The sequence below is a fragment of the Ctenopharyngodon idella genome, chromosome 20 (genome assembly GCF_019924925.1).
Source record: "Ctenopharyngodon idella isolate HZGC_01 chromosome 20, HZGC01, whole genome shotgun sequence".
NCBI lineage: Eukaryota > Metazoa > Chordata > Actinopteri > Cypriniformes > Xenocyprididae > Ctenopharyngodon > Ctenopharyngodon idella.
In genome coordinates this window covers 25,681,324-25,704,685 of record NC_067239.1, presented here as the reverse complement: position 1 = coordinate 25,704,685, position 23,362 = coordinate 25,681,324, and the positions used below count along the sequence as shown (strand labels likewise).

The 23,362-nt window shown below is 37.0% G+C and overlaps 1 protein-coding gene across 1 annotated transcript in view; it reads left to right on the top strand.

The window, feature by feature from the left end:
* Positions 1-19,001, top strand: part of nkain2 (sodium/potassium transporting ATPase interacting 2) — a 166,755-nt gene extending 147,754 nt beyond the window's left edge. The window contains exons 6-7 of the mRNA XM_051876236.1: positions 6,427-6,508; positions 14,403-19,001. Of these exons, the coding sequence (XP_051732196.1) occupies positions 6,427-6,508; positions 14,403-14,412 (92 nt within the window). The 3' untranslated portion in view covers positions 14,413-19,001. The remainder of the gene's footprint in view (positions 1-6,426; positions 6,509-14,402) is intronic.
* The last annotated feature ends 4,361 nt before the right edge of the window (positions 19,002-23,362 follow it).

Genomic DNA, 23,362 nt, shown 5'->3' with positions numbered 1-23,362 from the left:
GCCGAACATATAACATGCCAGAAACAAAATAATAACAGCAATAGTGATCTAATCATAGACTCTTAAGCATTTAAATCCAAACAGTGACTTTTTTTGGCTGGGAAGCGTATATTAAATGTAAAAATAAATATACAAAATAATTTAAATAAAAATATAAGTAAAACAACTTTATATAGAGAGAAAGAAAAAAAGAAACAAAATATATAAATACATTTTTTTTATATTTTTAAAAAATAGTAATTTGCTTTTGTTAAACTGACATTTGAAAGAAGCATCTAATGCAAATTGTTTAGTCTTATTTTTAGTTTAAAACCTAAACTGCTGTAAAGATGCATGGTTTTATTTAATATATATATTAACCATTTTTATATTCACAGACATGGAGCATGATTTAGCATTGTGAGGGAATATTTGTTTCCTGCAGTAAATGAACTGACATAGACATAGCTCTTGGTGGCAGATCTTTAGCCTAGTTTGAATGCCCCAGTAAACACTGGAATTTAGATGTTGCCGAATCTAAAAGATTGCTTTTATTGATCCCAAACGACCAGCCTGTGGCCTAGTGTTTTAAAGCAAGGAGAAAATTCTTCCAGTTGTAATGCTCAGACGGCCACGCTGAGACACATGGATCATTCTCTTTAGTCGCCTTTCTGCCCTGACAAAAGATTAGAAAGCATAATAATCATGATGGACTGATTGATAATACTCTTTATATTTATAAGGACCAGTTCACCCAAAATGACAAATCTGGTCGTTTACTCACTCGCATTTATCCAAACCTGTATGACTTTCTTTCTTCTGTGGAACACAAAAAAGAGAATGCAAATCATATACCTTCACAAGACTTGGAATATTCACCACTTTTATGGTGCTTTTTTTTTTTTTTTCACTTTTATTGTATTGAAAACAGTAGGCTATACGTTGTTCAGCATTTCCCCATTTGTGTTCCACAGAAGAAAGAAACTCATGTGGATCATGACAGACTATTCATTTAATGTGTTTTGCCTTCAGATGCTTGTAACTTTTTTCTTGGGAGAGCCTTTTGAGGAATATAGCTACAATAACAAAGGCTATGCAGCCTAACACTGGCATACAAGATCAATACTGTTGTTCTCTTGCAGAGTCAATCCTTATTTTCCCTGTTCTCATCATCCTCTCATCACCAAGCAACTAAAACAGAGAGAGATGCATGTAAAAGTGTGTGTGCGGCTGTTTATTTGTTAGGCATCCCCCTTCTTTGTCCTGTATTTTCAATGCATTTTATCATTTCATAATCAGAGTAATCAGAATCATTAAACTTCACTCTGTATGTAATTAAGCATGACCGTATTTGGAGGGCCAGCCTCTCATTAAAGGAGTGCCTTCACTACACGTTAAGATCACGAAAAGGGAGCCCTGTGGCAGAATACATCCAGTGTAGCATGATGGTCTATTAGTGCAAGATATTTGTGTGTATATGAGTTTTATGCATGAATTCTTTGGGATGTTGGTCCAAGCCAGAGCGTGATCCAATATATATATATATATTTTTAATGCTTTTGAAAGAAGTCTCTTATGCTCACTAAGGCTATATATATACAGTACATGCCCTAAAATTAACACTCGCCAAGCGCCAAATGCGAGTATGAATGAAAACGTTGTCAGTCGCCAGTTGACCAGTAACAATTTTTTGAATTCTAACAATGCAATGTTGTGACAACATGAACATGAACAAACGTGAACTATGCTCTGTACAGTTGACGGGTCAGTGCTTCATCATCACGAAAGTTTCAGCCATTCCAATGTAAATATTCAAATGCTGGAACACGCAAAAGGGAATTTGTTACTCATGCGCTGTGTGGGAAGTTTAACATCCGAAGTGTGCGACCTGAAAGCCACGTCTTTCAGACAGTGCGCAAAGTTGAGCTCTCTTTCATGCTCAAAATGATGTCAAAAAATTACTAGTATCCTAGTAAACATAGTCGGTTATGTCTTAAGTGAATGCAAACACAAAACGCATGATCCGTGTGTGCATTCGGTCTTAAAGTGACAGCATCCTAATAATCCTGCTATTGTCTGTGTTTTTAATGTTAACCAAACAACAAAGGACAATCTAAATTTTTGGTGACATAACTGCCTGTTTTTGAGTCATGGCTGGTAAAAAATGTTTTTGGAAGGTAAATTCGTTTTAGGCCCTATATATGTATATATATATAGTCAAACCAAAATTTATTCAGACACCTTGAACATTTCATTCATTAATACAGTTCATTCACTATAGTTTAAAAAAATGGTAATAAAATATGTCAAAATCTCAGAGTTAAACTGTGTCAGAAAAAAATTAATCTTAATTATGTCAGATAACACTTAAGCAAAACATGGTCAGGTCAAAGTGTATGAATAATTTTTGGTTCCAAATTTTTATCAATTTTACTGGTAGTCCACTGTATGAAGAATTTTTGGGCATAATATGTCACAGTTTATTTTGCTATCCTCACTTACATAAATGAACTATAGTGTCCTGCACCCACTAGTAAATGTATATCAAAAATATAAGAAATGTCTGAATAATTTTTGGTTTTACTGTATATATATATCTTACATGCTCACAGAGGTGTGTCTGCTAATCTATTAGCAGTAGCAAGTGCATACTTGCTCTGCAGCAGTAGCAGCAGCAATAATCAACATAGCAGATCTAGACTGCCAAGACCAAATACATTAACTTTGCCATATTCAATAACATGTTAAAAATATTCAGAGAGTTGTCATGATTGAAATATATATTTCACTACTCATTACACACCCTCATTTTGTTCCAAACGCCATTAGCCTTTTTTTGGCATGAATAACAAATAATGACTTTTGGTTTATTCCTCACACAAATGACTTTGACAGAATTTTCATATTTGGGTGAACTACTTTATACTTTGGAGAAAAGCATTTTAAATCAGAATCCCTAGAAATTTGCAGATTATGTGCAATAGCCTTATTCAGAGTACCTTATGAATAAAACTCTCCAATTAAGCAATGTGTGCAAAAACTAAATAATTTCATCCTCTCACAAAATCAAATTTATTGGCATTAGATTAGTCAAATGAGCTATAAGCTTTGCATCACAAAAACTTCTGCCGTACTCTGATTGGTTAACTTCCTCAAACATAATTCAGCAACGCTCCCGGTGTCCAATGAGGTTCCTGATTGCCTCAATCAGTGATCAGGAGAGATTCTAGAACATCTGTGTAATTGGAAATCCATTTGAAAGTCTCTCCCAATCAGTCTATAGGTAGCAGTTTGAGTGGCTGCCGGAGCACTCGGCTGCATGGCAATGTTAGTGTTCATTGAGAGTTTATCAGCGGTGTTGATGTTCCAAGGGTGAGCACAGGAAAATTCTACAGAGGAATATAATTGTTGAAGCTCTGAATCCTCCAAGCAGGCGAACGATATTGATGGCTTGATCCCTGAGGCATGTAGAAACACTAATCGGGAAGCCATATTGGCCATTACGGCTTTAATTAATATAGTACATGAAGCACCTCCGCAAAGGTAATGAACAGCTCATACCAATCAACACGGTCCGCACATAATTACAGCTACTATCAAGGGTAACGTCCCAGGGCCCATTTAAAGAAAGGACAGTATTTAAATGAGTCTGCCTCTGTGAGAACGAAAAAACAAGAGCGAGAGAATTAGGAAGAATTCGGTGCGCACAAGTTGGGGAAACACTTTTTGCATCTATAACAAGGAAATTAGGTTAAGGCTTTCCTTTGGGGATATGCAATCAGGCTTTGTGGTTGCAGGGAGGTGGGAACTCATGCTGATAGTCTTTGTGCGCCGCGTGCGGTTTACAAATGCCTTTGTCGGAGGAAAAGCTTTTGGAAGGGTGACGCCAAAACAATAAAACTCATAAAGCTTTGCTATATGGAGGCTGTGAGGAGAAAACGTCCATCTCAGCCTAATTCCCTGCAGCGCTGGTGCCACTGAAATGGCTTCTTTCTGGGATGTGTCGCTTAAAGCAGAATAAATAGCTATTTGAGTCATTTTGTTGAGGTCGAGGAATGGTTGTTGTAAGTCTTTGAATGTTAATGTTGTAGCTCAAGGCGGCCCATAGCCCCTCGATCTGTCCACTTGCCCACAGTTGACAGTACTTGTATGTTGTTTTTTTTGTTTATTTTTTTTTACTTCATTACTGGATCAGTGATCCCAGCATTTCCCATTATCTTGGCAGGACTAGCTAGGAGGAATTTCAGCAGTAAAACAACTTGAGATATTTGTTCCATTGAGAAGGGGAAATGTTTTAAGAGCACATATCTGCCTCAAGGCAATCTTTTTTAACATTTACCCCCTACAGACATATTTATGTAAAGTACATTAACATGAGAATGTTCTGAAGTGCAGCGTAGCTTAATTTTCTTTTTGATATGATCATTGTTTTCCATTTTAAATGTTATTTTGTGTATTTTTTTTATATACCCTAGCATTTAAAAGTTTGGGGTCAGTAAGATGGATTTTTTTTGAATGGTTTCTTTGTACCATTAAAACATTCTGCAAGTTTCATAGCTTAAAACATCCTCTCATTATAAACAAAGCATTTATTTAAAGGGTTAGTTCGCCCAAAAATGAAAATTCTGTCATTAATTACTCACCCTCGTGCCGTTTTACACCCGTAAAACCTTCGTTGATCTTCGGAACACAAATTAAGATATTTTTGTTTAAATCCGATGGCTCTGTGAGGCCTACATAGGGAGCAATGACATTTCCTCTCTCAAGATCCATAAAGGTACTAAAGACATATTTAAATCAATTCATGTGAGTACAGTGGTTCAATATTAATATTATAAAGCGTCAAGAATATTTTTGGTGCGCCAAAAAAAACAAAATAACGACTTATTTAGTGATGGCCGATTTCAAAACTGCTTCAGGAAGATTCTGAGCGTAATGAATCAGCGTGCCGAATCATGATTCGGATCGCATGTCAAACCGCCAAACTGCTGAAATCACGTGACTTTGGCGCTCCGAACTGCGGATTCGATGCGCTGATTCATAAAAAAAAAAAAACATTCAAAGACAATCACCCCACGTCTCGGAATTTTTTTTTAGAACGCAGGGGAAAATGTATTGGATAGAATGAGGGTTGAAGATAATTGTTTTTCCACATATACTGTAGCCTATATTTGTTTTTGTGTGAAAAAAACCTTTATTAACCATATAAGTGAACCTCAAGGAACATATTAGAATAATAAAAAAAAAGTCAAGTCTTGACCTCTTTAAAATATATTAAAATAGAAAACTGTAAATTGTAATATTATTTCACAATATTACTGTCTTTATTTTCATTTTCATCTGATAAATGCAGCCTTGGTGAGCATGAGAGACTTCTTTCATAAAAATCTTACCAAACTTTTGAACGGTTTTAGTCCATAAAGGTTTCTAAGTCACATACAAATTATTAATGTGATGAATTATGAGTGAAGAGTCAAGTTCAAGCAGATGGGACTGAACAGACAATTTAATAAAGAAATGTTGCCTGTGGTTTAATGTGAATGATGGTTCTAAAGGACTGTTTGACAAAAAATGACATGACACCAGTAATCCAAACAATCCATCTGAATCCCTCCGAGTTTTTATTATGATTTGTTTTATTTTCTTTTACATTTATTTTTGCTATTAAATTAAAATATTTTTAGGACTGTCAATCAATCTAAAGAAATTGCAGAATTGATTACATTAAATGTTGATTAATCAAATTAAGCTCAGATAACACATATAATATAAGGGTAAAATGCGAGCAGTGTCTCGCTAGAAGTGAACACTCTGGTTTAAACTCCTGGCACAAGCTTTCAGACTGACCTCTGTGGGTCCCCAGATAACACTGATCAGGACAAAGGTCTAATTCCACAATGAGACCAACATGGATTAGGGGATTTGTAGGTATATGCCCCCTAAAATCTATCATCAGAATGATAATCGTTCCAGTCTTCCTTTCTCCTTCTGTTTGGGATGCACGAGAGAAACCCTCTGCTAATTCCGCAGCTTATCTCCTGTGTTCGTTGGTCTAGGAAACAGCCTTGGATTTCCAAAGCCTGGATCTTTATCACACACTTTATTACCTTTGCGTCTTTGTGGAAAGCCCAGATACTCGGGTCTTCCAGGGCCTGAAACAGCTGGTGGGCCCTCACAGAGGGGCCGGGGGGCTAATCCTGTCAGTTTGCCTTATGCTAGCCTATCATATTATCCAACCGGCAGCGTGCCACAAGCCGGCTTCCATAGATATCAGTCTCATAGAGGGTCCGGTCGCTGATCATCCACTACACATGATTATCACACTGACACACACGGGATACATAACCAAAAGGTGCTTATTATTCATAATGCCAACCTTAAAAGCATTTAGTAATCTTCTTTTTCTTCCCCCATTTTCCTCTTTCTCTCTCTCTCTCGTTTCTTTAGTTGACTTTATAGGAGGGTTTGATTCATACGGTTACCAAGGGCCACAGAAGACATCACATTTGCAACTACAACCAATGTACATGTAAGTATCACAAACACTCTATCTATCTATCTATCTATGTATCGATCTATCGATCTATCTATCACAGCAAAATGTAAGTAATGTATAAGGACACAACCATTTTGTGCAGCAGTCTATAGTCTGTAGACTCTTGTGCTCTCATATAGTGAGTCCATGTGTTTGTGTTTGTGTCTGGGTGCACAACACTCTCTCTTGGACATGCTGGACATACTCTGAAGTGTTTTTATGAGAGGCGATCTGTGACAGACCAGGAGCAAAACAAAACCCTTAAGAGTATCTCTAGTGGAAAATCTAAAGAAATAATATCATTGTCAGTCTGGCTGGGATAATAGCTAAGGTCAATATTAGGGGAGGTGATCTGTTTGCTTAGTCTCTGTTGGCAGCTTAAATGTTTATGAGGAAGTAGTTGAATGCTCAGAGGTGGGACTGGGTGATCGTTGGGAGATTTAAGAGGATTTGGCTTATTGACACTGATCTATTGGTGATTGTGTTCTATAGAGTCAGCTTTTATGTCCACAATGCACTCCATTATGCCAGGAGGTGAGACAGCAATGCTATCAAAGCTTAGGCCCATGATCTTTATAGAGACAACTCTTTGATGGAAGACCAAACCACTCTAAAGGAGGGATTGGAGGAGTCAATGAAAATGAAAATGCAATAAAACTTTGCAGCAGATCTGTTTGATATTTTAGTCTGCTGCCCATCCACAAAAAAGACTCTTGAAGACAGTGTATGTCTTTAAAGGTACGGTAAGTAGATTTTGAACAACGCTGTTGGACATTGTTGATATTTGAAATCAACCCAAACAAACCCACCCCTCTCTTCATTGCTCCGCCTCCAAAACGCACACTCCAATCCTAACCACCCTGGCCTGCTCCAAGTCGGTCTCGAACCCCAGCCCAATCACTGCTGGCAGGCGAGGCGAGTGCACCAACAATGACGCTAAACACCGCATTCTCAGTGCGCAGTGGTGTACCTGCTCAACTCTCACTATCTGGCCACTGTTACACACACAATACGAGAGTGGATGTTTGTTTATCACAGCTGACGCGCAACAAAATGCTTCATGAAAAATAAAGCGCAGTTGATGAACGAATGACAAGGAAGCACAAAAAATGAACGTACAGTACACAAGAGTAAACACAAAGTGTTCGTTGTTAGTCGCAAACAGCACAGCAGCTCCAGACAATCAGAACTCAGTGTTACTCACATGAGAAGCAGGATCAAAGCAGCCTCCACGTCTGTTTTCAGGCCTTCCCACTTAGCTCTCTCCAGTGCTGGAAAGCTTTTCTAATATAAACGTGGTCCTAAAGCGCTTGCCCAGTGTCCCATCTCTCGTTCTGCAGTTTTTTTTTCTTATTTTCAAATCTCCCTTTTGCTCGTTCTCTCTCCTCGACCGTCATATGCCCCCTAATGTTGATTGGTTAGACGTTTGTTGTTGGTGTCGGCCCGACTAATTTAGAAGCAGTGTATTAGTCCACCTTTAATGTGGATAGACAGCTATAAGTAAGCCATTCGTAGGTTGATTTCCTCAAACTTGTGAATACAGGCACCATCAAAACATTAAACCAGCCAGCATAGCAATGCTGACACAACCAATGACATGAGTTTGTGACTATCTGTGTCCAACCAATGGAAGATGGGGGTGTATTTGGGATTTGAGATGATACATTTCACCTTTATTCAGGGTTACAATAGTTGACTAAAACTAAGGGAATGTTTACACGATAACTGTGTACTAAAAACGGAAAAAATTTTCCTTCACTTTTTCCGTGTACAGACGATAATGGACAACAGTCTTCTTATGAGTCCAGACTTGTAGCTCGGCAAAAAGGGCACATATCGTCCAAAAAGGGGCACTCACGAGCACCCTTTTGAAACCTAAAATTGACAAATGGGACACCCTACGGTCTTTTGTAAGTCCATTTGTAAGGCCATTGTAAGTCCACAAGACCGAAAGGGCATATGAAGTGTGCCATTTGAGACAGGGCCAAAGTTGTCAAAATTGATCCTCGTTCACAAGGATCTGCGAAAATGACTAAAAACGCTGTATTGTGCTGCCAGGCCAGTAGTCGACGATGTCACTTTGTAAAGAAACACTACATGCCTATAAAATGAACACCTAATACGCATGCGCATGACGTCACCATTTTCACAAATGTTGTGATAACAGCATTGTTTTCAAAAACTTGCACTTTGAAACCCGATTCCAAAAGCTTGCGTAAAATGTTTTCTGTTTTTAGTTTAGTAAACTGTGTTGTGTAAATGGCCTCTAAAACCATATAACCATTTCTTGAAATAAAATCTAAAAATACTTCATCATTTTCATTGTTTAATTTACTAAAATAATTAAAACTGAAATAAAATGCATAAAAACTATTTAGACATTTAAAAAAAAAAAAAAAAAAAAAACTAATGAAAATGACAAAAGCACTAAATTACTAAAATTAATTTCTAAATCTTTTTAAAAGACCGAAAATTATTTAACTAAAAAATAACAAAAAGAAAAATGAAAATTCAAAAATAAAAACTAATTTACAATTATATAATGTAGTTAATATATAATTACATAATGAATTAAAATATATACTGTTTTAGTATCACAATGATACTAAAATAACACTGCTTTTAACTTTACATCTGAGTGAATCATAATAGGTTGATCTTATAAGAGTTTATTTTATTATATATATATATATACATATATATAAACTTTAGTTCACCCTAAAGTCATCTTTGGCCTGTGGGTGAGATCAGCCCAACTGATGTGAAAACATATGGCGGGGGTCCAAATGTGCCTGTCACTTGTTTTGGCACACAAGTGACACTGACGGCAAAATACCAGCCAGAACATTCCCCGCCATCCTCCAGGGAAGGAAGGACACAGCTGAGCTGCCCAGCGCTACAGTCCAGACACAGGGGAAAAAAGCTGTCTGGAATCCTGCCAGTGACATGCGATCAGAAAGGAGACCCCATATGGATTTAAATAGCAAGGGAGTGAGTTGATTTACCAATAATACAGACTTATAGTTTGTCCCTAGAGAAATCACATTAAGGTTTCCCTTGTGGAAGCTTGTGAAGAAATAATTCAGAAAAATCACATTGCGGTAACACGTTATATATGTATACACTACCGTTCAAAAGATTTTTTTAAAGAAGATACCAAGGCTGCATTTATTTGATCAAAAATTTATTTGAAATGGATGTTTTTTGTAACAATGTAACAATGGTAACATTTTACAATAAGGTTTCAGTAATTAACATTAGTTAACACGAACTAACACTAAAAAATACTTCTAAAACATTTAATAATTTTTATTGCTACATTTTTACATCTATTACATTTTTTAAATTAAACTCGTATCTGTTAGCATTAGTTAATGAACTGTGAACTAACATGAACAATCAATTATATTTTTATTAACTAACATTAAAGGGGGGGTATCACACACAGTTTCTGCCAATCTCATGTTAATCTTGAGTACCTATAGAGTAGCAGTGCATCCTTCATATCTCCAAAAAGTCTTTAGTTTAATCATATTTATAAAAGATACATACGCTGTACCGAGTATTTCCCGAAAAAAGCCAAGCGCCTGGAGGCGTGACGTGTGAGCGGAGTGACGAGCTTTCACAAGCACGCGCAGCTTTTGTGTAGAGATCGGCTGCAAGCTCTCAGTGGTCAGCTAAACAACTGTATTTAAACACACACAATACACCATCGCATTATCCATGGATAACTTCTGAATCACTATAATGAATATAGCGTATAGTGAATGATGAATAATGAATTTATGAATTCACTACGTTCGTGTTGTTTACATTATATGCACTTAGGCGCCTATTGCCAACAAAACAGACATTTGAAGCAGTTTTACTCACCACCTGTGGCTCCGACTTATGACCGGGATCATTACCGCTGTGGCCGCTCCATTTTTCAGTTTCAAACGATCTGTAAATCCAGCATAGAACTGGGCCTTGTTTATGAAACCATAAGCACCGATCCTGAGGGCTTGAGCAGCCATGGAAAAACACTTCATTTCATTTCATCTCCATTCATTTTAACCAATAAAAAAGTGATTGCAACTATCAGTTTCTATGGTTATTTTAATAAAAAATATCGAGAGCACATTAATGTAATGCGTGAGAGCAAATCTCTCAGCTCCACTGAACACTGGGTTCTTTGGGAAGCAAGGTTATCTTTCCCTCACAACCAAAAACACACTTCTTTGGTGACATTGTTGATTTCGTGAAGTCCTGTGACCCGTGCAGCGCTGCTGACGACTTCCGCAAACCCGAACGCGCGTTGATGGGTGTGCTCTTGCGCTCTCGCTCAGGTCCACGTGTGCGCGCGCGCCCTTCCGGGAGAAGTGCCCGTACAAGGAATTCTGACCTTGTTGACATCACTACTCGGAAAAAAAAAAGTCCGAATCCTGTGAGGATTTGGAAGAGAATTTTTGGAACAGAAATACTCCGTCATACATCCAACTCATGTTTTGAATCTTTGGCCATGTTTAGCATGAGAATCCAACTCTTTAACATTGCAAATAAGTCAGAATACATGAAATAGCATTATACCCCCCCCTTTAACAAAGGTTAATAAATGCTGTAAAAATGTATTTCTCATAAGTGTTAGCAATGTAAAAGTCACTTTTGATCAATTTAAAGGGATGGTTTACTGTTTTTTTTCTAGGCTTGATTGTGTTTATGGTGCGCAGTTTAACATGTCTTAATGTTTCGTTTTTAAAAAAACGCTGTATTTTTCATATATTTTACCTTTATTCTACACCGCTGTTTCCCTTCTCCTAAAAACGCTCTGTTGAGTTCCTGGTTCTATGAAGCCCCTCCCTTAGAAATATGCAATGGACTGAGATTGGTTAGCTGGCCCTGTGTATTGTGATTCACTGTCCGGAATACGTTGTCACGATTCACGTTGTCCGGAAACGCCATGCCCCTAACCATTACGGGAAAACGTCGCTTGTGCTTCGGTCAAAGTCCAGTCTTTGCTTCGGTGGAAATGTAAATAATGGCGTCAATATTGCCGTATCAATTTGAGCCCGAATCAGACCCAGATAGCAGTAATGATGAAGAGGGTCAAGCAGAACCTCTGTAAGCACGGCTTTTAATGGGCGTTTATAAATGTTAAGTATTTTTGTTTGTATTTGTGTCAAAGTGTTTAGATATGCTGTCACTTGTAAATGTTACTGCTGCCCCACAGTGTTCTGATTAAAGCTGTACTGTAGCTGAATACATGACTGAGTAGCATTTTTGTAAAGGTATTGTTTAATTTATAGCATGAACAAGCAGGTGGGTCAACACAACATAAAACCTGTGATGAAACAGTGCTGTACACTGATAACAGAAATGCCAACAAACACCAACAGAAGTTCGCTGGTGTGATTACATAGAAGTTTGTTGGTGTTTGTAGGCGTTTGTTGGAGAAGTATGAAATAGAATTTAGCTAACTGGCTAGCGAAGCCAAACCGTGTTAGTCTTTGTTTACGTCCCAGAAACTATATAACTTTATAAAAAACTAAAACATACTTACAGGTTGGGGCCCATAAACAGCAGCTTTTGCTTTTAAAGTGGGAACTGCTCCATCTTTCAATAATAGACTTTGTGCAAATCCAGCATTAACTCGTATAGATTCTGGAAGCTGTCTTCCGTAAAATGTGCAGCACAGACAGCTAAATTAGCATTATAATTGTCAGGAACAGAATTAAACATAAATTTTAAACATTGTTCCCGAAGTCCAGTGTCCCTAGGAAGAAGACTTGTATGCACGCGACATGGCCTCGTCCACTTTTTTGCGTGTTCCCAGGGGCAGTGTTTATGTTAATTGCAGGGCTTATGATGTCACCAACCCGGGAAGAAGCTTGTTGTAGTCCATACCGGTCGTTTTTTAAACTTCCATAACTTTAAAAGACAATATCTCCGTTTGCATCAAACTTTCAGCGCTGTAACTTTGCAGATACTGTTTATGCTCAAGCAGCAACATTACACACTAACCAAAGTTAAAAAAGTGAAATCGCAATGAACCACCCCTTTAATGCATCCTTGAAAAATAAAAAAATCTTAAAAAAAATACTACTTTTCAAAAGTTAAATAGTAATTGGGATGCATTTATTATTATTGTTGTAATGAATTTCTTTATTAAATATTTTTGGTGCCACTTTGTTATTCCATACATTTCCAAAGGTGCAATTACATGGGCTTTTAGATCATTGAAAAGTAACAATGCTTTATTCAACTCCATCCTCGTCTTCGGGGAACAGATGCTGTAAAATTGGGATTAATGAGGATTACACAGAATCCAGAGAAAGGCTACAGAGAAAATTAGTTATTCTCTTAAAGAGCCGCACCCCCTCTGTACCCACGGGTGCTCCCCTAGTCTTATTTAGTGAAAGTGTCTTGTTGAAGATGCACTGAATATTCACTGTCAGCCAGTGTTTTGTATTTATTACATGGCCGGCTGACTAAATCATTCTGTCACGTCATGAGTCTCTTGCCTTTGTAAATGTCAGACTCTCACTTTTCCATAATGCATTGGAGTGCTTTGAATGGCAGGTCCATCCATAAGCAGATGGCACATTTTGATATTTCAGGGAGGACGTTTTTCTACGCATGCTTCTCTGAAAGCATATGCGTGTGTGTTGTTTAGTGCGTTTTGAGATTCAGTGTGGAGAAAAATAGAATAATGAAAAGTGGAAAAGGTCACAGCTAATAATTAGTTAGAAGGGCAAGACAACATGAGAAAACTGAAATGAAATGAATAGAAATCAGAAGCCCTCTAACACAATGCAAAAAAAAACAAAAAACAAATAGGCCTACATTGGCTCTAAAAAGTACTTGGAGACTTACATATAGATCACATGCTATTTTCTTCCTCATTTTGTTTTGGAGGTCTCCTACAATAGTTTTAGATGCATCCAAGGTTGAAAAACACAGCTTTACTTCTTTTCTCTGTCTGAAAAGGTTTGATAAAGGATTTGTCTCTCTAAACATCGCCTTCCTGAGAGCTGACTCTCCTCTGATTGGTCAGATGGCCCAGTCTGTTGTAATTTGGTCTTCCCCTTACAACGCGTACCAGAAACAAAATTATGCTTTTACAAATTATGCTTGAGGTTTTCTCAGAATTAACTATAAGTGTAACCTCATGTGTACTACACATCATAGTGAACATCTTCCACTAACATTTGACAATCAGAAAGTGCCCAGATACTTTTTTTTCTTTATTTAGTACTGTATCTAGTGTATCATCATCCAGTGAGGGGGCACTCATTTGAATTTTCCAAAAAGCGATGTATTCCAAATGTATCTTTAATTAAATGAAATTGCATACATTTTGTAAGTAAAGAAGTGTTTGCCTAATATACTCGGGCAGAAATCATCCATTCATGTTGAAATCTGGTTAGTCTAGTCGAGACCTGAAACTCATGCCACACAAAATATGACTTTTCCCCTTAAAAAAATATCAAAGATGGTCTTTTTCCAAAAAAAAAAAAAAAAAAATGAATGCATAATGATCATTTTCTGTCTGTCAAATTCTCTTGGTTTAATTATTTTTCACATATTACGATGGGACTTGAACCCGAGTCCGTTTGCATGCTATACGCTAAACACAAACTGTACAATGAAGTTGCCACACAAAAGCATGTGCTGTGTTTGGGTAATAGGAATGCCTTTTGGTTTGATGTTTTGTTAGCTAATGCAGTGTCATTCATACACTTGTAATGTTGTTTAAGTGCCCAAATATTTTGTATACAAAAAAAATGCTTTGTTTCACCCAGCTGACCTTAATCAAGTAGTCAATCTTATGTTTTATTACATGCACTGGATTTCATTCTTTTTTATACTGTTCAGAACAGTCTTTAATACTTGTTTTCTTCTCTCACAGGTCAAAGTAAAAGGATAACTGCCTTATCAACCAATCAAAATGATGAACTGATGTTTGAACTTGTCTTTCTACGTAAATGTCTTAACATGATAGTGTCTTACGGACTGTCGGAGGAACACAGAACTGACGCTTTAACCTCAAAGACTCGAGCAACAGAGTGGATTTTCTTTGTCTACGCCCAGCCCTTCCTCCTCCAGAGCGCTGCCGGCAGGCGCGAGAGAGCCCTCGTGTGGCCGAACCCCCTCAGCAGACTCTCGTCTTGTTGCAGCCATTAGCAGTGCAAATTGGAGGAGCAGATTGCGTCGATGTCTGCGGACAGATCTGCAATAAGAAAGACTTGGAATTGTGCAATGGACCGAATGGATATAGTGTCAGTGTGTCCGACTGACTTTCACGGAATCCATCCATACTTAAAGAATGTTCATTAACCAGTCAGTATAATATTAGTTATCTAGTCCTACAGTCCTTCAAATGGTGACTGGAGTGGAGAGTCATTATTCCGGTTGTTTACAAAGGTTTATTCCAAGCACTGGGATTACCTTTGGTGTTTAATTGCAACCCAAGTAGTTTTTCTTCTTTCTCCTGGATGTACTCGTCTTGAAAGTGCCAAGAACAGTTAAGAAAAAAACAAAAACAAATAAAGAAATCAGTAGCTGCTAAGAGATTCATATTTTTTGGAGTTAAACGACAGTCCGAAAAAATACCTATGAGTTTATCCGTTCGACGTCGCCATGGGATTCAGCCGTATTTGTTTGCATGAGGTGTCAAAATCTGTTGCGTATTTAATATCTTTCAGCTAGACATAGGCCGACCTTAGAAGGGGTAACAGTTGGCCTACTGCGACTGTCCTTGCTCCGAAAGGTTACTTGTGAATATTGTTGTTTTTTAAGACGGTGTTGAGTCTTGTTAACAAGATAATGATTAGAAAACCAATTGTAACTTCTTTCTATTTTAAGCCTTTTTTAACATGTGTGCCAGTGTTCACTCTTTTATAGTAGACTAATAATTTGTTATGCCGTGTAAGTGGGCCTTTCTTTTTCGATATACCTGTACATATTGAGGGGGGATAGGGATAGAGATGCAGTATTTGTAGTGATGTGATGTGCGAGGAGGTGTGTGGAAGAGTCTACTTGGGTTAAAGCGTTTTGTTTTGTGTAGTAACAGAAACCCAAGAATAACGAGTCTCTAAATAATTTCTTAATGCAATTGTTCCCCAACTTTTAAGCAAGAGGTTAGAATTGCGCAAAATGCTGAAGCTGTTCAGGTGTTTCCCTTGGATTTAGCTGTGCTGTATGGCTTCATTTGTAACCTGCTTCCTGAATGAATATCAAGAAAAGAGTTTCTTTTTATGCTGCACTTTCAATCGCCTAAAATACTGCGCCTATTGTAGCCCTTGGATGATACGCGAAAGCGTGAAATGTCTTCATTTCGGTCAAACTACCATGCCAAACACAGCTGAATAACGCATTTTCCCCTTCCTCAACAGATAATGGATGATGAAATATGTATTTCTCCACTGTATATTATCTTTTCCCTTGAACTGATTCTAGTAACTGTGTGGGGTTGACATATTTCTGCGGTTTGGTGTAGAGAAAGTGCCTAAAATGACATCCTGTTAACATTCCAATAAATGGCAATCTGCTCTCACCCAGAACGGCTGTACATAAACCGAGGGTCTGACTGAGCTGTGTTTAATCAAACCCCTTGTGAACTGCACTGGCAAAGCTAAGTGGCTTTGATAATTAATAAAGATATTTTAGCCGCACCACTCTCCAGAACTCACTGGCAAATAATTCCCTGCAGTCCTTCGCTGCAGTCTTTGTGCATCCGACTCAATATGGAGTGACGTTTGAATGGGTAATGTGATTCAATAAGAATGATGACACTAGGAAAGGAAACCTGAATGGGTATATCTCACAAAACCTTTCAAAAACATATTTATTTAGGTTATATTTCATCCCCAAAATCATAATATAGAGAAAATATATTTTGCTGTATAAACAAAAAAAGATTTTATTTTATATTTATTTTTATTAATACAAGGAATTCATTTATAATTTATCATAAATTCTAATATTTATTATATTACTGTAATGCACAAAGATCTTATTCTTATTGCTGTAATGCAAAAATAACAATATAAAAAGTTCTATATTACAGTAATGAGAATCTAATGAGAACCACCATTGACAATTTTGGGAACTAAAAAAAAAAACATCTGTATGGTATTGTGGTAATGAGAAGAAAATATATATGGATATATATATATATTGCAACATTGTTAGGATTCAGTTGTTTTGTGTGGGTTTGGGTTGTTTTGTTTTTCTTTTCAGATGCCTTTTTCTTCTTGTCAATGTGCTGGGGTTGGGTCTTGCCTGAGTCTTGCTGTTGTTTGGCCAGTGCTTCTTGGTAAGATGTCTCCTTCATGGAAAAAGTTAAAACGAGCTTAATGCCAATAGTGGCGAACACAATGAAACCACCAAACACCAGAATTCCCAGAGTTTGAGGGTCATACACATCCATCTTTGCTCAGTCCTGTCCCTCCTATTCCTGATCCTGCGTTCAAACTCACAGCGATAATCGCTGCTGACTTTTGGAGTCGTGCGAGAGGTCCCGGGTTAAGATCCCGGACAAGCCCCCATATGTCACACCTGGCTCAATGGTGCGGAAGGGAAGGCGACACAGCAGAGTAAACTCAAATAAAAGAATTTATTACATCCAAATTAACACAACAACATAATCAAAACATCAGTCATCAGTAATACCAGTCTGAAATGCAAGTGATTGGATGTATAACTATGGAATGTTGTCAGGACAAGTGCATGGTTGCGAAACAAAAATAACTTTCTCAAAAATGAATTGCAGATCTGGCAAACTGCTCCCGCAGACAGTGTTGGGGAAAGTTACTTTTAAAAGTAATGCATTACAATATTGCATTACTCCCTAAAAAAGTAACTAATTGTGTTAGTTACTTTTTATGAAAAGTAATGCATTACATTACTTTTGCGTTACTTTTTCTCACCTGGGCTGGGCTTGCTTGTTTGTTTATTTAATAACAACAAAAAAAGTTCTATTTTTGGCAAATGTAAAGACACTTTTACACCAAAAGTGAAAAGAATAAGCCTCAGGCTGAAGGAAATGCATATTTACGCCTGTGCAGTAGAGGGCGCAGCTCAAATAAACCTTTCAACAAACCTTTCAGCTGTGCTGCCATTCTGGATCAAAGAAGAATAGGATACAGGTGAAGGAAGATCAATACTCTCATTTCTAAATCTAATCAAAAGTAATTTTTGCTTATTAGTGAGGTTGAATTAGATAATTGAAAGTCAGCAGCAAAGACATTGGTTAATAAAGTGAGATTAAATACATAAAGTATATTTGTGTAATTTAATATAGTTAATTATTAGAGGTTTTCATAAAATTCTGAGATTGCATTTCACTGTTTTTATTCATTTTGAGGAATACTGAATGTTTTTGTGCAAGTGAGATAAGTAAATGCATGTTTCCATTTAGTCTAGAACTACAATAACCATCATGTTCACACAGCGCACACAACACCTCAGCACGTTATTTCTCTCAACATGGGGACAGGAGAGCTGTCCGTCAATAAATGTGAAAAAAGTAACTTAGATATTTTGTTGTAAATTGAAAAAGTAATGCATTGCATTACTAGTTACTTGAAAAAGTAATCTGATTACGTTACTCAAGTTACTTGTAATGCGTTACGCCCAACTCTGCCCACAGATGGTTTTATTAGTTTCCAAAATTGTCAGTGGTGATTCTCATTAGACTCTTATTACTAATGATAAAAATTAAGTATTTTTAGGACCATTTTTTATTTTATTTTTGGGGATTTTGGGGTGAAATGTGACCTGGACATGTTTTCAAGAGATTCGTCTATTTAACTCTTATTGCTTGGAGGTGCTTGATTGCCTAAAGTACTCAAAGATCCCATTCCAGATCTTACATCAGTCTGGCTGCTGTACGAATGACTTCTAAGACATTTGTAAATACATCCTGATTCAACATGGTGCTTGATTAGACTTTATTATAAAGAATAAACAGGGCAAAGTTTAAGCAAAAAAATAAATATTCTGGTTCTCAATATACTTGCAAGACACAGTCTAAGCTTATGTGAGATTTACCCTGCATCAAAACATATAAAAGACTTGACAGTGTTAAATGTCAAATTTGACTATCATAATTATTGAGCTGAAAAGAAACCTGAATGAAAATGAATATCCTCCAAAAAATCTTGCATGATGCTTCTACCCAGGAGTGTATGTGATGTCACAATGACAGTGCTCTAACCAAAACTGTAAATAAAAATATGGATTTAGAAACTAGTTTAAATTCTTTGTGAAGTGGTCCGGACGAATTCAAAAATATAGCTTTTATTTGACAATATACTGTAACCATTCTCGTTAATTAAGTGGTCAATTATGATATTCGAAAACAAATGACACTCATGGTAGATGCTTTAAGCAGTTTTCCAGGTTGTTTTCATTGGATTCAGTGCTACGTTTTGATTAGATAGGCCTTTTCTATTTCTGTTTCTTTTAAAGAATGACTGTAAATAAAACCAGACTGTGTCACTGACTCTTTATTTTGCTTCTTTTCTCTGTTACTTCACTTCTTTGCTTTATTATGTCATTTCTAAGTATAGTAACGTGTCATACAGCACATAGCGACTGTGCCTAGCAACAGACTGTAGCCTTGACATTGTCAATGATGACTGTCTTCCACTTAAAAAGAAATCCGCTGTCAATCATACACCGCAAGCCCTGAATTTTCTCTCATTGCAGCAGTGATGTGCTCCAACATCACATGTTCCTTCTGCACACAGCCTTTTGTTCTTTTGTAAATGCTTAAGGCATACAGGCTGCGTTTGTTTGTTTTACAGTCATGCGCTGTGTAATTGCCCAGTGGGAAGCAAGTGATTAAAGATCGCATATACACACCTAATCAGTGATGCAGTTACCTGAGCTACGGAAAATCTTTTCAAAGTGGCTTTTGAATGTAATTGAGAGTCTGCAAGCTGATGTTGGAATAAATGCATCTAGTTAAGACAGCGAAACCTTTTTTTGGAATAAAAAAGGAAAAAATATGGCCTTGTGGAACACTTTGTTCCCACTTTAGCAGATACCCAATGGGGAATCTAAAGGAATAAGAGAGTGAAGAAGGCGGGGGAAATCAATCTCAACTACTGAGATACTGTATGTGTACTGCGCTTTGAGCTGCACGTGGAGGTCACCCCGTAATCTGCAAAGCCCCACAACGTTTAGAGCTATTGATGATGTGCGGAAAACCCACCGTGCAAAACGGGAATCAATTTTGCTTCAATATTTTAGAGGAATAAAACTAGCATCCTATCTCCACATTCCATTCTTTACAAAGACTGTACGGTGTTTTAAGGAGAAGAAAAAGGTTGTGCTGTGGAAGGAGGTGATATATGGGGATGAAAGACCAGTTTTGCTGCTGACACTGAAGCTGTTCCCTGCACTTTTTGATGGCATAAGCTTTCCCTCCCATTACCTTATCGTTTTATTCCTGTCCATCAAACACAGAGTCTGGGCTCTGTGCCACAGACCCCATAAGTAGTTGAATCATTATGATGCATAATATTTTATCTACAGTATTAATGGGAGCACTGTACAAAATGTAATGACTTACTATAGGAATGAATCATCTAATTGCTATTGCTTCTCAATCATCTAATTGCTAATTGCTTCTCAGTGCAAAGTTTCTTAAGTTTTCCCTTATAATTTGATTATCAAAGCTACACTGTAACTTTTGGCCCTCTAGCGTTTAAAAAAAAAAAAAACATACGTTTTGCTGAATAACACTGGGTCTCATTCACTAATTTATTATTACTTATTTGTAAGCACATGAAAACTTTTCACGAATAATCTCCGGCTAGTTCACAACATGTGCAGCGGAAGTCGTCATAGTTAAATTCCATAGCGGTGAATGAGAGAATAGGCTACATTAAATATATCTTTTATGTTCCCATTTGCTCAAATATCAAAAGAAACACTCAACAACAGTTTTCACAATTTTTAAAAAAGAGGAAAAAAATAGAGATTGATAACGGTAGTCAGAAGAGAGAAAGATGTCAAATTTACCGTAACTCCCATTGCCGCTGTATTAGAAACACCCTCACAGCAGCGTTAACTATTTTTTTTAAATTTGATGCAAATGTAATATAATACTAAGTATAGTGTTATAAATGTACATACATTTAAAAAAAAAAAAAAAAAAGAAAATATTAAAAACGTTGCAAGATTTACGATGCTGATGACCGTTAAAACGCGTCATCACGGTCTGTGAAGAGTATTCTAAATGAGTCATTTGCATAAAACACGCCCAAACCATCTCCATATAAGGGCTTTCATCACCCTTGTTAAACACATGCCGCTCTCTGCAGATGCGCTTTTACCAGATCCTCGAGCAATGCCAAGTGTGTCATTCTCAAAACCAGTTCAAACACAATAAACATCTTTTATTGGCCTACAGACCCAAATTACAGACCTCTCATAAACTAGATGTAGGCCTACATATGCTTATATCTGCGTTATTCAGAGAAACCTCGCAGCTGAATCTATTAACGCAGCTTTTTCTTACACTTTTCTTACTGTATATGATGAAATATATTTAAGATGAAATTAAATTGCATTATTTATTAATTTAATTTTATAATGTATAAAATATTATATAATTATTGAGTCGTGTTAAGATGAAATAATCACGATTAAATAAGGTCTCACAGAGTAAGTGCTTTTTGTGGTTTACGTAGGCCTAGTTCCCAGATTTTTTTAGTAGCCTAATTTTAGAATAAATTTTAGTTCAAATGTTTTTGGTGAATGATGATTTGTTAGTGAAAACTTTCGTACGAAGATTTCACGCACAAATTTGTGCATATATGCTTAATGAATGAGACCCATATTGTTTTGGCTGTGCTTCTGCTCAAAGCGTACAGACACAGAAATAACTTTTTCTTTTGTTTCACACCTGAATGATCCATCCATTGTCAGTTTTTCTCGGTCGTTTTGACAACAAACTTTCAGCTTCATGGTATTGTCACGCAACACGTGACACGCACGGGCGAATGAGGTATGTATGCAATATCCCGCGAAATCCGTCCCGACAGTTCCAAAATATAAATTGTAGCTATGTCAAAGTGTAATTTTTTATTTATTCACTTATTTATTGGCACTTTCTCATTAATAACATTTTGGTTTGGTTAGTTTTAGTGCAGGCTAGTTTTAATTATTATAATAACAATTAGTAGTGCTTGCTAATAATTAGGCAAAAATCACTATTAGGCCTACTACTTCTCATATTGCTTGGGAGTTGCTCCTAAACTTTAAAGCAGCACATCTAAAGTATTTACAACATGAATAAAACCTAAAATTGTGCAGCTTGTTGAAAAGAGGTGTGCTATTGTTTTTGTAAGTGTAACATTTTTGCCTGAGCACCAAAAAAAAAAAAAAAAAGAATTGAAGAAGGGTCCTAAGCCGAATCTGGAGGCCAGAATATCATAGAGACGTAGGACAGCAAGCAACACCCTAGCAACTACAAAGCATCATGCTAAAAACAGTCAGAACACCTTAGCAACTGCATAGCAACACCCTGGCAACCACCCAGAAGCACCTGGCATTGTGATGGCGAGTATTTCACAGGCAATCTTTGTATCCAACCTTTTATATCCACTAAAATGGCAGTAAATATGAATATAGATGACTCAGGGAAAAGGCAGGGAGGGGCTCTGTGCTTCAAGAACTGAAACGAGCCTCCGTGTAGAGCAGGATTCGGTTGCTTTGAATGCGTGACATGTGCTTGAATGCGTTCTGTGACACTGTGACCCCTCTTTGATTCATCACAGATAATAACAGATGGTCACTCCTTAGAATTTTTAAAATAAGCCTCCTAACAGATGGACGTTTAAGCATGACTAATACCCCTGATTTTGATTTATTAATTAATGACGGGTTTGTGTCACGCTTTTATAAATTGCCACACAACAGTGACTAGGATTTGTCTAACATGCTCAGTTTAAAAAGCCATCTTGGGAAGCAGAGCACTTTCTGAAAGAATAGCAATCTTGTGTTGATGTGCTTGCATAATGTAAAACAAAATAAGCATTGCTTACTAATGCATATCAATAAATACAATTCATAACATGCTGCATAAGTTATGCTACACACAGTATATTGTATTATTAACATTATTAGCAATGGCAACTATTTTTATTTCCTTTTTGCTTATGGATGAAGATTTCTGACCTTGCAAGGCTTAAAGATGCTGTGAATGTGCAAATATCATCAGGGACCCTGGGGCCTCTTTATCCTAAAGGAGATCAACAAGGTAGGGCAGGATGATGATTCAGCATGTACAACATGCCCACTGTGACCTATTACTGGGTTAATTTACCTTTTACTCTTCCAAAGAAACATCACACTCAGCATTTACTTATGTCGTTCTTTTTCCTGACACTCTTATCATGTGAAGCACCAAAGCAGAACCAGCTTCTAAAGTGAGATTCGTTTACTTACGCTCTACCTCCCTCTAGTGTCTAGACACATTAAATTAATCAAAATAAGATTGACAGGATAGGAAAGGGTAGGATTACAACAGATATAGCTAATAATAACTATAGATGACGCTAATCAAAATATCAAAAGTACACTAAGACGTAGAGTAAAACATTCACAGTGGTAATAATTCAAAGAGATTCTAAGAAGATTCAAAAGTTTCCTTCAGTCTTGATGTGACGCATTTAATAGGTTATAAACAGTTATAGTTTTCGCATAGTAGAGCCTAAACAAAAGTAGCATAAGAAACCCCCGGCTGTGAATGTATTAATCTTACTATGCTGAAGGATTCTATTAATATTCATAAACAAAGTGTTTGCCATTGGAAGGCGACGACACAACGTCAAAGCCGCCTAATTAATATTC